This window comes from Haliotis rufescens, unplaced genomic scaffold, assembly GCF_023055435.1.
Source record: "Haliotis rufescens isolate VD_foot unplaced genomic scaffold, xgHalRufe1.0.p SCAF_20, whole genome shotgun sequence".
Lineage (NCBI taxonomy): Eukaryota > Metazoa > Mollusca > Gastropoda > Lepetellida > Haliotidae > Haliotis > Haliotis rufescens.
Window position 1 is genome coordinate 20,754,868 of NW_025963891.1, and position 18,562 is coordinate 20,773,429.

The 18,562-nt window shown below is 39.9% G+C and overlaps 1 protein-coding gene across 40 annotated transcripts in view; it reads right to left on the minus strand.

Annotated features, from left to right (window-relative positions):
- The window catches only part of LOC124137577 (sorbin and SH3 domain-containing protein 1-like), a 182,325-nt gene that overhangs the window by 126,106 nt on the left and 37,657 nt on the right, over positions 1-18,562 (minus strand). Inside the window, exon 1 of one of the 40 annotated variants that reach the window (XM_048400939.1) lies at positions 4,434-4,786. The exons of the other annotated variants lie outside the window; for them this stretch is intronic. Within the exon in view, the coding sequence (XP_048256896.1) occupies positions 4,434-4,451 (18 nt within the window). The 5' untranslated portion in view covers positions 4,452-4,786. Of the gene's footprint in view, positions 1-4,433; positions 4,787-18,562 lie in introns of those variants that run through there. 40 annotated transcript variants of the gene reach the window in all.

Sequence of the window (18,562 nt, forward strand, 5' to 3'; positions counted from 1 at the left end):
CACTCCAAAGAACTTCTGGACATGGAGCCTATATGATTAGCCTGACCCTGCCTGACCCCCACCCTGGCCTTGACAATGCCTTTGTTTCAGCGGATCTATCCTCACAGAAGGGGGCTGTTCGATTGAGTCAAAGAAAACAATGTTTATCAGTGGACAGCAGGAACTGCACCACCAGACAAGAGTTAATTGGATTCCCACTATTAGATTCTTCTTTGAACTCTGACATTATTTTCATTTGACACTGATATGGGAGAAAGGAATTTTGTCTCTTTAATGCCAATTTTCAAGATAAATTCACTAATTATGACTTGTAATACAAAACTGAAATAATTATCAGTGAAATTATTTGGCAGATAGGAAATTGTCTGCCAGATGGGTTATTAAGTTAGAACCAATTATTCCCAGCAAGTTGCTGAATTCCTTAAGAAAAAGACTAATACCAGTCGCGTTATAATTTGTCAAATGGGATTGTGTTTAGTGGTAGGGATTGTCTGGTCATGAGACAAGATTCTTGTCTCGGGGAATCAGACTGTTATCTGGTATCGAGGGAGGTCATCTGACGCCAAGTGGCTCCCAACAGAGAAGACAAGCTATCACGCTGACTTCATCTATACTATAATCCTGGAAACTAGTTATTTTGTATAGCATATACCACTTATCAGTCATGATCCAAAGTAGGGAGATCTCTCACATTATCAGACAACTGATGATGATATGCTTGTTTTTGAAAGGGGAAAAGAATTTTGATACATAGCGACTATATTTCATCCTCCAGTTAAGCATCATGGCACGTCAGTACTTGTGAGTCATCCGAGATCTTTTAATGGTATTTGTCATATTATGACAGTCAGATATGTGGGAGTTCCAAAGCAATTGAAATTGGAGACATTAATGACTTTAGTGACATCGGTGAACGCTACCTGGTACTGAGAAACCAAAGATCATAATCAGGGTGGAAATGGGATTCAAACCCTCAACCATCCGATCCTGGCACAGATCTGACCTTCATTGTGACGTATAGTTCCTTAGAACGCTAGGCCAGCCATGCTTCCTCTACATGAAGCAACACATTCTACAGGTACCTGTGAAGATCCAGGTTAGAACTGGTCTTCAGCAACCCATGCTTGTCATAAGAGGACTAATGGTCAGGCTTGCTGATTTGGTTATGCATGTCATCGTATCCCAATTGCATAAATCGAAGCTCATGGTGTCAATGATTAGACTGTTTGGTCCTGACCTAATTGTTTACAAACAAAACATCTAGATGCAACCTCTTTATGACATGTTATGCCCATTCAACTTAAAAAATAGTTATCAGTGAGTTTATTGTTAGCCACAATATGAAATATTTCATATGTCGGTCAACCATGAACTAACAAACAACTACAGCTGTAACCCCCTGCACACATGAACACATACACTGTGTGCAGAGGCTGCCACAGTTACAAAGGCTTATCCCGATACATCTAAGTATTGTCTACATCACTTTGATGTCTATTACAGCATCCAATTAAAACCCCATTCCCTGCCATGCTTTAGTCTGCACATGCATTGTGTATGTCTCCAGCAGGATACAGCAGGTTAGTCCCTGATGGGGAGATACAGCTATAGATTCAGGATGTCTCCCTCAGGGGATGGGGACACCTGAATATGCAGTGCATGGTACAAGCTGAGCCCTAGGCTATGTTATAACGTGTTACATTGGACGATGGCGATAGCAGATCTGGGGACAGATGGTGATGTGAGGTGAAGCATCAATAATCGGAACATGTCCTGAGCCATGGTGAGTGAGTGAGTGAGTGAGTGAGTGAGTGAGTGAGTGAGTGAGTGAGTGAGTGAGTGAGTGAGTGAGTGAGTGAGTGAGTGAGTGAGTGATTCAAGTCTAAGGTGCAGACAAACCTAGAATCACAGCCCATTGTCCACGTGGAGAATCAAACCCAGGCCTCCAAGCAAATGCTTTGACCACAATACTACCTAAACACCCACCCAATCGTGAACTCCGAGCTACAAACATTCAGTGACCCAGCTTGTTGATGTGAATATTACTACCTGTTCCCTTATCCTTCCCTCAGTATACTGTGTACATGTTCTTCTCAACCACAAATTCTGAATTTGTGAGCATTTGTTCAACAAATTGAGAGGTCCTAGTAGATAGGGTCTTACTCTATAATCTTACTCTATCGGATTGACTTTCATTGAATGATCAAGTTTGGAGCAGACAAACCAGTGGTTGATAGAGTGAACACTAATCCACACCACAGGATATGTTGGTACACTAATTCAGCTTATAGACATCTAAGGGGCAGTGGAGTAGCCTGGCGGCTAATGTTTTGCTCATCGCGCTCAGCGTCAATTCCTAACATGTGAAACCCATTCTCAGTGACCATGTCATGATATTTCTGGTATATTACTAATTCTTATTCCCCAGGGGTCAACCATCCAAAGACACACATTGCAGCCATTTTTACCATTGGATCCACAATTCAGTGATAGTAGTATCTCAAGCTTGGAGCACTAGAGAAATTCAGTCCAATGTCATGGAACACCATCTCAACTGTTAACCCAAATATTCTGAGGAAGGAGAATGTTCCGTCAAATCCAGGGGGCACGGGTGGCCCAGTTGTCTAAGGCGCCGTGATTCGCTGTGCAGAGTTCCGTCCCTTGGGCACACCAGAAACCTATGATTGTGGGTTGGAATCCCGTTTCGCCCCAATTATGTTTCTAGGTTTGTCAGCACCATACCCGTGCTTGTGGGTTTCACCGAAGTGGAAACGTCTGAGAACTGCATCATTTTGGGGTTTCCTCCTACATTAAGCTGACAAGCCGTGATATAACTGGAATACTGTTAAAAGTGGGGTTAAACCCAACTCACCCACTCACTCACTCCGTCAAATCTTGCCCACATTAGAGCAGACATGATCCTACATGGACAATGTTAGGCCAGATCTCCCTCTGAGTAATGCCCTTGCACTGGGTATCTGGACAGTGAGATCAGGCAATATTGATGACTTTGATGACTTTCACCTCCTCTGGCAAATGGTTGATGGGGACAGATATCATCACTGATATTCATTAATGTAGCAGTCACAAGCCTTAGGCTCACTGTCAAGTATCATTCATCCTGATCACTCAACAATCTCTATGAATAGCATTACATCATTGGTAGATAGAAGTAACTTTGGTTTTGAAACATGACATGATTTTGTTCAAAACACTGAGAATGTTTCCACCACTCTAGTTGCCCTTCCTTGACAAATCTCCAGGATAGAGGAAGTTATCCCCACTCTATAACATCTGACGCCTTTTACCACTAGTCATTTTTTACCATAATTAACATCAGGCTTCTAATACACAATACCTAACAAGTAAATCTAACAGTTATGATTTTGGAAGACAATTTAGGTTTGTGAATACTTATTTTCAGAACAAAAACCTGTACCTTAACATTTACATTTGACCAGTAAGCTTTTTATATCCAACATGTTTATAAGTAAAAACGATCACCCCCATTCAAGCCATGCTTGTCGTAAAAGGCGACTAAAGGGATCGGGTGGTCAGGCTCGCTGACTTGGTTGATGCATGTCATCATATCCCAATTGCGTGGATCGATGCTCATGATGTCAATAACTGGATTGTCTGGTCCAGACTCAAATATTTACAGACCATCATCCTATAGCTGGAATATTGCTGAGCGCAGCGTTAAACAAACAAGCAATCCATTTTCATCCCCTTTTCAGAAACTTCAGGATTCCTTAATAGATCTACTCTTATTTAACCTTACTCATAAGGTTACTTTGTGGACCTGTCAAGCTACAAGCTGCAGATGGACCAGTGACAGTCTGTGGCCAGGATATACAGGGGCATGTCTCCCTGCTATTGTTATGATGTAGGGTATGTCATGGGGGACGTCAACACTGCCCCCTGCTGTAGCCGGCTGACGACATGTGATTAGTTTTCAACAGAACCAGGACAGGGCTGCTGACAACAATAGGGGTAAGAATGTGGCTACAGTGCTTGAAACACCTGGAATGTCACTGTAAGGGCCACAGCGAACCCTCCGTGACACAATTTCAGAAAATATATTCTACTTCATCATCATCCCTGTCCCTAAGACACAACCACTGGTCCACCACCACAGGGAGGGTGAAAATCTGGAAGCATGAATTGTTTTCTCCCCAAGATGAAGTTATGATATAAACTACGACATGTGCTGTACTTTGAATTACTCATGGTGACTACCTCTGATAATCTAAACTAAAATTTTAAAAATGGAAGATACAGAATCAGAGAGGACGAAGATACATGTTGTACTTCCAGTTCATGAGTATGGCGAGGCCTTCACAAAGTTCCATTTAAAAATAAACCCCACATTCATGCACATATTTTGCCCTCAAGAGTTTGATTTGGCTGTTCAGATTTGTAGCAGCACCTACCTCCAGTGTATCAAACATAGTCCAGAGAGCTGGGTTGTCCACAAATGAGATCAAATGTCCAAAGGTGCACAGTCAGGTTCGGGGTAAATATTACCTCAATGCAAAGTCTATAATGCACACTTCCTAATACACAAATGGTCTCCACTCCAGTGAGTCACAAAACTATGTAAACACCCAAAACATCTCCTACGAGTTTCCTTCACAATTATCAATACAACATCCAACTCGTGTGATCAACTGTATCCTCTCAAGACAGGCACACAAAATCCACAATTTGACGTCTGCTCTCTTCCAGATTCAATATCCTTCTCCACAGAACAGCAGAAGATAGAGAGATCCTCAGGTCAGTATCGCCCTACACTTCCGATCAGTAGCCAAGCCTGACTGCACTAATCCTCACATCTTCTGTGGCCGGCTGGCTGTATCTCCGCCCCTCCCCCCAGGCAACTGCGTCCCCTCCCCAGGGCACTGATAAGCCTGAGTGGTTCAGGGGAGGGGGAGGGGGAATCAACTAATTACATACATATGTTGTCTTTTGAGTAGGGGGAACATTGGTTTGGAGGGTAAAGTGTATGATTTGTTGATGATAAGTTTTCAGGAAAATGTGATGAATTATTATGGAAGGCTAGCTCATAGATAAGATAAAACAAGATAATTTATTGCAGAGAACATTCCATTGCAGAACAGATGCAATCTTTTCAATGACAAAACATTATGATTCACACATACATATATACAGACATACATATGAAGACTGAGAATGTTTTGGAAACAAAATGTACAAATGAAAATAATATTGTAAGTAACTTTATAGAAGGATATATATATAAGGTTGGTAGTACATGATTGACTTGTAAGAGTTTACTAATCATGACAAATGACAAATAAGTGAGCAAGTATGGTTATTACACCGCTGTTTGCAACATTCCAGCAATATCAGAGTAGGGGACATCAGAAGGGCTTCACACACTGTACCCCTGCGGGGGGTCAAACTCGGACCTTTGACATGAACACTTTAACCACAGGGCTACCCCATCATCACTAAATTGACAAGCAATGCATGGATGGTAGGTCATATTACGAATGAATATGTAGTGATTTATCAGAGACAGAAAACTATTATCTATTGACTTTTACAGGCAACGATTTGCACAACTTCCAAGGCCTAGCCATGAAACAAGACAGAGAAGACAAAATAATCAATATCATAATTATCTCAACCATCATAATTATCTCAACCATACATAATAACACATAGGAATCAATAACAAAGAACCTTAATTCTGACCAACTCATAATGAAGGCATTAGTCATGACGTTCCTACAGTATCCAACACGAAACCCCCCAAAATCATCCAATTGAGGATTCCAGATAATATGGATGCTATAACCAGCATGGAACTAGCTAGAGTTATCGACCAGTCCTGCATAATGGCAAAAGTCATAAAACCCCAAACTGGATACATCCCAGGACAAGTGAATTGGGCAATTGTTGGATGTGCTGCCCCCTGGTGCCAGGCTGGTCCTGTATCGATTTACATCCTGCATGAGGATAGGATCTTCTAAAGTATCCCAATAAGGTCAAAAGTCCCCATTCTACACAGGAATGCTTCTACAAAATGAAAACCGGAATATTTTGATTCTATGAAAATTCATCATTTCCTCCACACTGAGAGCTGATGCTTTTCATGTAGGAGTGAGTCAATATGGCATGTAGCATTGTCCAAATGAAAGTCAAGGGCAGTAGGGACGGGCTGTACATTGTATCCATCTTTGACATGATGAGCTAATGCTTTAACTCTTTGGCCATCCCTGCCTTAAACATGTTCATGTGTACCAAGTATTTACTTATTAAGCATGAACTTCATGTGAACAAAATAAACATTTTAAAACCATTTCTGAGATGTCATAAATATAAATGTCCAAACATTTATTACCAAGAGTTATGTTTTCATGAAGTCCAAATATGAAGTCAAATAAAAATCCCTTGATGCAATTTCATAAATAGAGACATACATTGAACCACTTAAACTCCCAAACAAGTTAATGCATCAGCAATGAATCTCACACTGGCTTCTTAACAGGCGAGTTCTTCTCCACAAGTCAGAAGCATTCCATTAAGCCAGCCTCCTTACACAACCCTAATGCAGCTTTCAGCATCTTTGAATGGATGCCAAACCCACTTTCACCCATCATTTAGCCTATTTGTCAGATACACAAAAGCCTGTATGCAAGGTTAACAATGACACCTTTCCACTTTCTTCCAATTTACCCCTAAATTTAATGGGTCAAAAGCTGATCAAATATTGTCAATAACTAACAAAAGACACCTTGTGAGAAATAACAACACTTGCAACGTAATCCCTAGTCTGTGAGATAACTTACTGTAATAGGTGAAGTAAGTCGGACGTAAATAGACAGAGGGCAGTGAAGTGTGAAACAAGCCCTGCAGCCATTCACGGACTGTGGTTGGAGAAATCCTTCCATCAACTCACAATAAAACTAATCACTTATCAATTCCCAATCAGCTGTGTGAGGACATGGCTTCTGGCAATATACTGACACTTGTATATTTCACAGCAGGTAATATGTCAAAACGGGAGATTAAGTCCGGAATTTTTTTGAAAAGGAGAAGATTGACGGATTAGAAATTGATGGGATATAATGAATCCAATCAGAATAAATTAAATGATACTGAGAGTACATTACTTAATTTAAACATAAAACGTGGTCCCAAAGTCACAAAAGTTGAAATTAAGACAGACTTTTGGATTTCAACTTTTTTATTCTTTATATATGACAATTCGGTAATGGGTACTAGTATCTTCGTCACATGCTTGTTGGAAGGTACAAGCACCTCTACAGAAACATCATATTGAATGAATATAAAAGTTGAACACCATAAGACAACTCCATCTTAGCTCTGTCTGTGTGTCTGTCTGTGTGTCTGTCTGTGTGGGCTTGTTCTAGTCCGGACTAATGCTGGTTTCATAGAGCTAGCCCACTGATATACCTTGCCGCAGCTAAACATGGATACCCCACTGACAGAAACAGTATGGACTCCGAGCCAACCAGTCCTTGTTTTATCTCCCAAATGCCAAGCACCAGGCAGGGTAACAAAAAGTACCATCTTTTAACATCTTTTGGTATGACGAGACCACCAACCTTTCCCTTTCCGGTCAAACGCTCTAGCCACTAGACAAGGAAGGTGGTTTAATCAAATTGAAAGCTGTTGGCTAGCTAAGTCCTTAAAGCAATCGCTCATTATGTCAAGGACGCTGTTTCTATCCCCCATAACAGACACCGCGGGAGAAACCCAGTCCAGGCATCCCCTACAATGATGTGGATGAAATATTGCTAAAAGTGGTTTATAACCATATTCACTCTACGGAAACAGATCCTTAACTCAAACCCACTATAAATAATCATCTTGTTTGCAAAAGTAGTTTTTTCAGACCATATTCTGCATATTTACCGAAAGACAAATTACTATCAATAAAGCTGCTAGTGTTTATCTGATAAACAAAATGTCCAAATGAGTAATGTTCCGCTCAATAAACACTTGATGCCGGTAGGCTGATAATGTCATTACCTCATACAGGACACGACACTCTCTGTTTACCCCTTACAACTGCAAGCAAATATTGATCCCATCCTTTTGCTAAAACTGCGTAATGATTTACATAGTTCAATTACAGCTGTCATAAATAAAGTCAGGTGCAGTTACATTTTCACATATCAATTACGATTTGGAATTAATAAATATTAATAATTAATAAATATGAAAAAAACATTTGATAGAGTTAAATATAATCAATATTTTTTATGCGTGTGTTCTTTCAGAAAAATCAGAAGGTAAAAATTAACAAGAAAAATCATGGAAAATATTGATTTTTTGGCAACTTGAACAAGTTTTTTTTTAATCAATAATAATAAACCAGAGAAACTTATCCTTCAAATCTTCAGTAGAATATCACTTATAGGCAAACGAGTAAACACAGAAGAAATAACGATTGCGACATTATCCTGTGAATGGCAAATAGGTCACCTGCATTACACAACTGAAGCAGGTGCTTGTGCTTGGTAGATGTATATTATCTACTGTGTTCAATGTGTGAAAATCAATAAATCAATGCCGGTGTCCTCAAGCCAGGTCACATCAACAACAGCATGGGAGGCAGGTGTCACACAGTGTGGAGGTAGAGAACATACAAGGTTTCCGCAGTGGGCTTTGCAGTCCTCGGGTTAGACGTAACCTTACAAAACAAATAATCGTATTTGCATAACGTTACAAAAATAATGATCTTCATTATCTGATTATCCTTTGTGAGCATCTTATTTTCAATCACAGAATAAGTAAACACATTCCAAGTGTCCAGGCATCCGATAAGACATAACTTAACCATGTTAACACAATCTCATCTCATACTGTTCTGCGGTTATGAACTGTCAACTTTGTGTGGTTTACCATGTTTACTGAGTTTGATCAGATAGTCATGCCCTGTTCTCCTGACTGGTTTCTCGTACAATGCTTGTTTCAAAAAGAAAAACCATTAGCAAGATGTTGACACTACTCATAGGGTGAGTGAGTGATTTCCATCACTACTACTGCCATATAACAGCCGTGTGTTCAGTAACCCAGTCTTGAACCAGGGGTCAATAGCATGAGCAACACTATTTGTTCGTTGCATAACACCAATCACCAATATCCCAGCTATATGACAGCAGTGTGTACAGCAACCCAGTCTTGAACCAGTGGTCAATAGCATGAGCAACACTATTTGTTTGTTGCGTAATGCCAATCACCAATATCACAGCTATATGACAGCAGCCTGCAAATAATAGTCTGCACTAGACAATCCGGTGATTGATATTGTGAGCAATGATCCACACCATCAGGGTCAACCAAGTCACCGAGCCTGACTCCCCGATCCATTTAGTCGCCAGTATGACCAGCATATGTTGCAGGGGACAAATTGTAACCAGGGAATCCCGACAGGATGCAAGCAACAGTATGATAAGACAGTAGGCCATTACATACTACAGCATGCTCAGATCAATGTTCAAAACTTGTTGGAGTATACTGAAAGTATTAACTATGCAACAACGCCACAATATAAAATTGGGCTATAGATCACAGCAACTCCCTTACTACTATGTGGAAAAACTTATACCTACTATAACATGCACATGTCAGGATGAAGAAACTATGTATGACGTAAACTTCATATTTTTTATATTGATCCAGCCCCTGATACACATTTAGCTAGGTCATCAATGCTGTTAATATAAGCTACACAATTAAAATACCAAAGAATGCACAGTCAAATCACCAAAATCTGACAAAATGCACACAACGGCACCACAGGAAGATCCACTTAAACAGGCAACACTCTCTGTTCATTACGAAGACATAAACCTACTTCCCCATTAAGCATGGTGCTTCAGGTGAAGATATTGCCCTACCTGACCATGTCAAGTCCGAGAGCATACATCATAACTGTACCCCCTGGAGGAGTTAACATCTATAGATCAACACAGTGAAGAGTTGGCAGACATGCAGACAGCTTCCAAGGTCACAACCAAACATGCAGAGCATGGTAACTTTCTGCTGACTTTGATTACCACAAGGGAACACAATACACCACTGCCATATCTTCCAGCTCCCCCTACTCCCCACCCCAGGGTTAGTGACACTACTGCAACTATCCACACTGCATCAGAGCTATCCCTCACGGCCTCCCCTCCCTGGGTGGTCAGACATGGTTGCACATACTGTATTGATACCTGAGGTACACCACCTCCTGTCATAATACCATAAAAATACCACCTCCACCAGCCACCCCAGGCTCATTACTGTACATCTGATATAAGATGTACTGTGTAGTCCTGGTCCGGCACAAGTTCCCGGGACCCCCTACCACCCTTACAACACCCTCAGACCAACCCCATGGCTTATCCTCATTGACAGATTTATCTACTACATAAACAAGACAAACTGTAGTCCTGGTCCCTCACAAGCACCTGAAACTCCCCACCCCTACCCTCAAACCCCTACCCCAAAAACCTTACCCCCACCCCCCAGGCTCTGTATAACTGTTGGCACTACCTACTAGACAACTATTACGAGCAAGACATACTAGTCCTGATCCACACAAGATCCAGAGATCCCCACTCCCTGATCAGTAACATTGAAGGACCTACCTAATGTACTACAGTCCTGATCCACACAAGATCCAGAGATCCCCCACTCCCTGCTCTGTAACACTGAAGGACCTACCTAATGTACTACAGTCCTGATCCACACAGGTTCCAGAGATCCCCCACTCCCTGCTTCGTAACATTGAAGGACCTACCTAATGTACTAGCAGGACATACTACAGTCCTGATCCACACAAGATCCAGAGATCCCCCACTCCCTGCTCGGTAACATTGAAGGACCTACCTAATGTACTACAGTCCTGATCCACACAAGATCCAGAGATCCCCCACTCCCTGATCCGTAACACTGAAGGACCTACCTAATGTACTACAGTCCTGATCCACACAGGTTCCAGAGATCCCCCACTCCCTGCTTCGTAACATTGAAGGACCTACCTAATGTACTAACAGGACATACTGTAGTCCTCTTCCAACACAAGTTCCAGAGATTCCACCACCATCACTTCATCATCAACCTCTCACCTACCTAACTTTGCATGAGCCTGTGTCAGTACCTGGTGAGCCCATCAACGGAGGTTATATATAGAAACAGGGCATTCCCCAAATTCCCCCTTCAAACACTCCACAGCTGTTTCACCCGTAACACTGAATGAAATTAGAGACTTTTGCAGAAAATTTGTTTCTTATTTTGGAATAATGCAGTTGTTCGGATGCAAAATGTCAACAAGTTGTTCCTTTTTCCATGTTGTGTTTGCATTTACCATTGAAAGTGGCTCATCATAAATACCCACCATTCATCTAAACAACAAGGCTTATGAGAACTCAACATTGCTCTGCAAGCCAAGCGCAGTTCTTGTAATGTTTCACACATCCTAATACCCAATTACAATTATTGCTGTTACCACGTTTTCTTTAAAGATAGTCAAAGCTTATTGGCAGTTAATAGTCATGTTCATCACCATCAAAAGCATTTTATTTTTCATAATAATCCAACACACTTAGGTAATATGTTTTTGGCATTGACATTTAAACATTCAGTGCATGAAAAGCTAGCAGTCACTGAACTTGCTCTTTTGCTTATTAAACCCATTTTTTCCTTAATAAATCTAAAGGGATGAGGACATGTGGCCTCCATATTTCTGCAGTGAAATGTCCAATTACAGGGTGGAGCACAGTTTCTGTCAGGAGCTCCCACTGCATGACCTTCACATGTTGATGAAAGAGCAAGTCCAGTGGTCCAGATACATCCATCTCATTTCATGTAACAAAGGCTGTTGTGCTTCCTCACACTGTGCTTTCATCACATGTATGCATGGTGCAATGAATCCTGAAGCCTTTAGTGAGTGAGTATGGTTTTACGCCGCTTTACGCAATATTCCAGCAATATCACAGCGGGGGACACCAGAAAAGGGCTTCACCCATTATACCCATGTCGGGAATCGAACCAGGGTCTTTGGCTTGAAGAACAAATGCTTTAACCACTAGGCTATCCGACCGCCCCCTGCATGCTGAGAAGTACATGACAAGAAATTAGGGTGAATATTTTATTAAATATATCCTCTGGGGGTCTGTGAGAGAGAGAACTCTTAAATGTGCCTAATGAAATTTCTGATGTTCCTATTCCTGTTATAGAAAAAACAAAGTGGCTAACATTCAAATCGGAATGACAACATTTCATGAAATTACTAAACCCATATTTAGCTTTTAAATGCACAAAGAATAAGAAAATCATTTCACATTGGCTAAATTGGCCAGGAAATGCTTTGAGGATCATGAAAGAGTAACACTATGATACACATTAATTCATTACACTGACAGTTCTGTCCCCGAAAGCCTGGTCGCATATGGATGTTGCTTGTTCAGAGATGAAAAGAAATTTCACTCAGTCTGAAAAAAAATGTGACTTCACTGCAATTTTCGTTAAACTCTACAAAAAAGGATGGTGGTGGACTGAAATAGCCTCTGCTTTTTAACAGCACGTCTTTGTTTTTGTTGTTGGACTGTGTCATCTGTTGCCATGGGACAAACACGACATGAGACGACAACATTCCATGCGCAGATTCTGTCAATAATTTCTCTGTTTTTCTAACATTCCTCACTTTACATATGTCTTAACACTCAAACATGACAGGGCCTAAACTGTTTTTGCAGTCTAATCAAGCTGATTGACTTGGAACCGAAGGCAAACGCAGCAGAAGTGGAGGTATTGGTCAGCTATGCCCCCGATGTTAGAAAGGTCTGTAGAAGGATCAACACTCTGGTAAAGTCAACAGATTTCGTGGAGAGTCAGGACCGTGTTTGATCTGTTCAAAATGTTACATCCAGACATATCAAAGATTACTGAAACCATCCAGAATCAGATTTTCTTGTCAATTTCAACAGGGATATCTATTTTGCATGTAGACTGAACTCTGTGATCTGATTTACCCAAAAATCTGATCATACCGTTTGTTTGTTTGTTTGTTTGTTGTTTAACGCCGCACTATGCAATATTCCAGCCATATGACGGCAGTTTGTAAATAATCAAGTTTGGACCACACAATCCTGTGATTGACATCATGAGCATCGATCCACACAATTGGGATATGATGACATGCATCCTTCAAGTCAGCAAGCCTGACCATCCGATCCCATTAGTCGCCTCTTAGTCATACTAATGATCAGATTTATTTTGTCTATTTTGTTACTATTCTGATCAGGAATTTAATAGCAACAAACATGTCTTATCTTATCCACTGTCAAAATTTGAAAAGTCTGATCTTGCAACAAGGGATGTTATTCCAAGTTATTTCCCAAAAATACCAGCAACAAGGAATTAATAAAAAAGTGCTCTTAAAGTTCTTTGGATAACTTTCTATCTTGACCTTTTTGTATATTCTGTGTCACAGAAAAAGGCAACCTTAATTAAAATGAAAAGTAAATGAGTGTGTGAGTGAGTTTGATTTTACGTCACTTTTAGCAATATTCCAGCAACCATATTACGGCGGGGGACACCAGAAATGGGCTCCACACATTGTACCCATGTCGGGAATCGAACCCGGGTCTTCGGTGTGAAGAGCGAACGCTTTAACCACTAGGCTACCTGACCGCCCCAAAACGAAAAGTGATCAAAGCACAAATTATATTTATAAATCTTCAAAATGCTTCACCAATCTCTCACACTACCAACTCACTGACACAAAACTGCAATTCCTCTCAAACGAAATAACACACACATGATGAATGGTTCCTCTAAGGATTTGGTGAAGCATGTGTCAACATATCTTGTCTTTTTACATCAGACTCAACACAAAATGCTGCAAGTGTTTGCATTATGCTGCACTGCACTTGAGGGTAACACAGGTCAACATAGACACACTGCCTCCAGCACTGATCCTCCACATGGCTCACAAGTGTCCCAGTGAAACACCTTATCAAAGTTTGCGCCATTTTCATACAGGCAGCCACACGTTACTCTACCCATGGATTTATCGCTGTTAAATTTCACTTAACTGATCTCACCTTCGGACTTATCGTTCTGATAGCAACGCCTTGTCTGATAAACTTTCTTGGTCAACATGAGCAATGGAGAATGTATACATGTTCTGAAATATTTATGAGTTTGATACAATTAATCCAGTGTTCATGTATCTATTATTATTGGTTGGCAGGTCAAATGTCTCAGTACATATAAGCTATATGGTCTTAATAATATGGCTATAATATATGTTAAAGAAGCAAACCCGTCAAGTCAAGAAACAAAAACAGCAGATTAATAAATGTGCCCAAATACTCTGCTCAGCTTCCTTATTGATGGACACCTACAACGCCTCGGTTAGACTAACATTTAGTCTCTGAAATCTTATATTACACAATATCCTTCTTGACTCTAAAAATTAATTTTTTTTCCCTATGCTGATTTTGTGAACAGAGCTAGCTAGAGCTGGCTAGACTTGCGTTATATGCGTTTCCAGATTATTATTTTTTCATAAAACAAATATATTCCATGGTCATGGTGCAGGACTATGCCTCGGTATGTAGGATGTCAAACATGAACATATGACAAGCTTCAATAGATCTGAGAACGGTTACAATGTGATTAATGTGATTAACATGATTAACAGTTGAAGAACATGTTGTTTATGCCTATGTCACTCTGATTGGATGCCTTATGGAAATGGAAAAAAAACAATAGAAAAATGCAAGATGGTGATGGAAAAAGCTACCCATAACATGGCTGAACGCAGTGGTTTATCGTTGCACGTGCAAGGCATGACAAGTAACAGTCAATGTGGGTGTCAAATGGTTCATTCCAGATGCAACTGAACTGCACTCTAGCAAATTGAAAATGTGACGTTATTTAAATACTTTCATCTCTTATTATCTGTGTGACCCCTCAAAAGTGATGCTGGGTATACAATTGCACATCTTGTGCACAGCATGTTCGAAATGCGAAATGATGCCGATTCTACATAAATTTCTCCACACTGACATTATGTAGGGTTTTTATTTTTATTATCACTATTATAATGTATAAAGTCTTATTTTTTTCTATTCTATGTCTAATCTGTTTGTACCCTGTCCTTCATGGGTGTATATGTACAATAATTTGTTGTTATGGACTTGCTACAAACCGAACATTCTGGGACAGATAAGATCCAGAAACACCACTGATGTACATCGTTTATGACACAGGTCTGAGCTATTTTGGAGATGCCGAGATGAAATCATGAAATCTTCAGGCAGATGGACACAGATACCTAGGTGCAGGCAGCTTCCGTAGGACCTTTAGCCATGGTATCCTCATCACTGTACTTCAGCAACCCCCATAACCTCTCTAACATCACCCAAGCTTACTCTCCTACACATAAAACTGGGCAGAGGAGGCCAACATCAAGGCCAGGGATGACTCTCAGTTATTGACAAAATAGTCCCTGATGGGCCAGAGCACTCCAAGGTGAAACTCCCATCACCCTTTACGCCATGTGACCGGTCAGATTGAGGAAGTGATCTTAGAGCTACAACTACCATTAGTCTTTGTAGGCGTTACGGTACATGGGGAGTCATGGTTCTATAACTGCTTCATGGCCACAGGCCCAGAACGGATCAGACTTCATCGCTGTAGATAAATGGGTCAGTCTTCACTATGTCATGTGTATAATACAGCATCAACATGTGTGCATAAAGGCCTGAACTCATCTCTCTTACAGACCCTACAGAACATAGATGGACACTGAACAAATATCTCCTGCTAAGTCACTGATGTATGAGTCCAGACGATGAGATATTCCGAGTTATGTTATAAATATGACTGACCATTGTTAAGTCCCCGAAAAATAAAAGACCAGACAAAAAATATAAGGGGTTCCTGGGTAACTGGGGTCCTTGAGGTTTACTAACATCTAGTCTCTGAAATGAACATATTCTTCAGATAAAAACAGTTCTTAAATATAAATATAATAAAAGGAAGCCCAGGGAATCTCTTCATTTTCAGATCCTGATACTGCAGTAATCTAGACTTGCCAAATATTATAGACTTGCCTGGGCTGTATTGGATATATTTGTTTCAGGGTCTGTATGACAGACAGTGTGCTCCTACAGTATTTGATTCCTGGAAACCATCAGACTTTAGCTTTAGGGCAATGACAAGAACCCCTTGACCTTCATGATGCCACTAGATCACATTAGCTGTTGAAAGATTAAAAGACAACAATTAATGAAAAAAAATCTGAAAATATAGGCTGACAGTTCTGACCTTACCTCCCTGCCCCTAAAATCATTTTTTACCAAACAAATCAAATCAATGTCATTAACTCTTGAGAGACTGAAACATAAAAAAGTTAAAAGGATATAAAATATAACATAAGTGTCTATGACTAAGTGTCCTAATTACATAAACAGTCATCAGTGAATCCTATCTTCATCACCCGCTTCCTCCCACTCCCATCCTGTATTGGCCCAAAGGACCGAGGCATCCCCAACTCTGCCTCCTTAGACCTAGTAGTCAGAAAGATTGCCTCCAACCTTCACAGCAGTTTATCTCTGACTGTGAACTCAGGAGCTTTGATGCCAACATCCAACGCCAACATACATGCAACACCAGTTAGCCAAAAGAAATAAATTCAAGGAAGTCGATAAACTGCAACACAGTTCTTCTTGTGGCTAGTTCCGTGACTCAGTTTCCTGATACAGCCATCTACTTCCATGATAATGTTCCTCCTGCCAAACATCATAATTGTGTGATACAGGTCTGTGGAGTGTCGGACAGAAGCAGCATTAATCACACAGTCAGGTGGGGAATGTGTTCCCGATAGGCAGTGTATATCTGGCATATCCTGGCTTTTATACATGTGCCTTTACATATATCTCCGATCACACAACATAGATTGACTTCCATGCTGGCAAGGGATACGTTTGATAAATTGCATACCATGAAACTGTCATTTCCGACAGGCTACTTTTGGACCATATTTGTGGGTGTGTAACACTTCCCTCATACATTCATCTCCATAACCCTTTTAAAGCTTGTTACTCCTTTGTGTCAGCCATTTCTCTGAAATCATACAGCTTAATGTTTTAAATGATATTATGTGCTTTGTAGTGCAGGATATGCTTGCCTTTTAGCAAACACATGGTATCATCACTATTTGATAGTGATTCATAAATACATGCTTATGATAAAGTTAGAACCATAACATGGATGTTGCTGTTAGTAGAGATTTTTAATGATAATGAAAAAAAAATCACTTTTATTAAAACATAATTTGAAATAATGCATATTGTTAACACATTTTTAAATTATTTTCTTCACAAGCAGATACATATTCTATTTTTCCTACATTGTGAAAACAAATTAATAATGAAGAGATTACTAACTGTATTGTTACCATTTAATTAAAAAAAAATCACTTTAATATTTTATGAACTAGAACTAAAATAACTGCAAACTTAAACTTGTTACATCAACAAGAAAACCCACATTCACTGAAATTAACACGATCAAATTCGTTGATTTCCTGTTTCAGCAACAAGATGTCGGAAACCACTCCAGCAATGAAACAAACCTTTTCTTATGCAGGGACACGTCAGTACACAAATATTGATCCCATTATCCATCACACTCAAAGTGAGATCTACATCGGAGAGATACATTAAGCAACATAATATTGGATGATGAAATTTGACTTCATGAATGAATGGTTCTAATTCCTTCACTGTGGCCTGAAATAGCAGAGACACAAATGCCAGTGTATTTTGAATGGAGAGGTTGTTTTCACACAAAACATGGGCTATCTTTGAAGACTGTTTACAGAACAGATTTGTCTCAAATGACAATTAGAAAGCTGTAGGGCTCCCTATTATATACCGCCTGAAGACTGAATGATAACCCTAACACCTGACTTCATGGGGGACACTGTAGAAGATTTATATCACAAAATCACGAGTGAATACAATAAAGGTTATGTGATAGTGCCTGTTTAGGCTTAACAATGCATGCATCATGCATACCGTCTCAAAATAGCTGATAAAAAAATCAATTTACAAATCCATTACTACAAATTGTTTACATTAGGCATTTTATTGATAATATTTTCACTACAAATTCCTGATCATACTGTTTAATGTTATATTTTGAATCATCTTTCAACACAAATACAGATCTTACAAAAAAGTTAGAAACTTTGCATTAGAATATCTGTTTAGTTACACATAAGATTTCATCATAGCATAACCATGTGAAACACTATTATGTTTTCCTTTAAAACATCTACCTACACACCAAAGAGATAGCAATAAATTAGCTGTCTGAGTGCATTACCCTTGTGTATCTATTCAACACTTTGTACACTCTGAAAAGCATGAATTGTAATGACACACATGCCATCATACACTGTCAGCTATATGAAGAGTGAAGGGCCAATGATATGTCAGTGTAATCCTCCACTGACAATCACTTGACAAATCCAGAAAACGAATACAAAACTCAA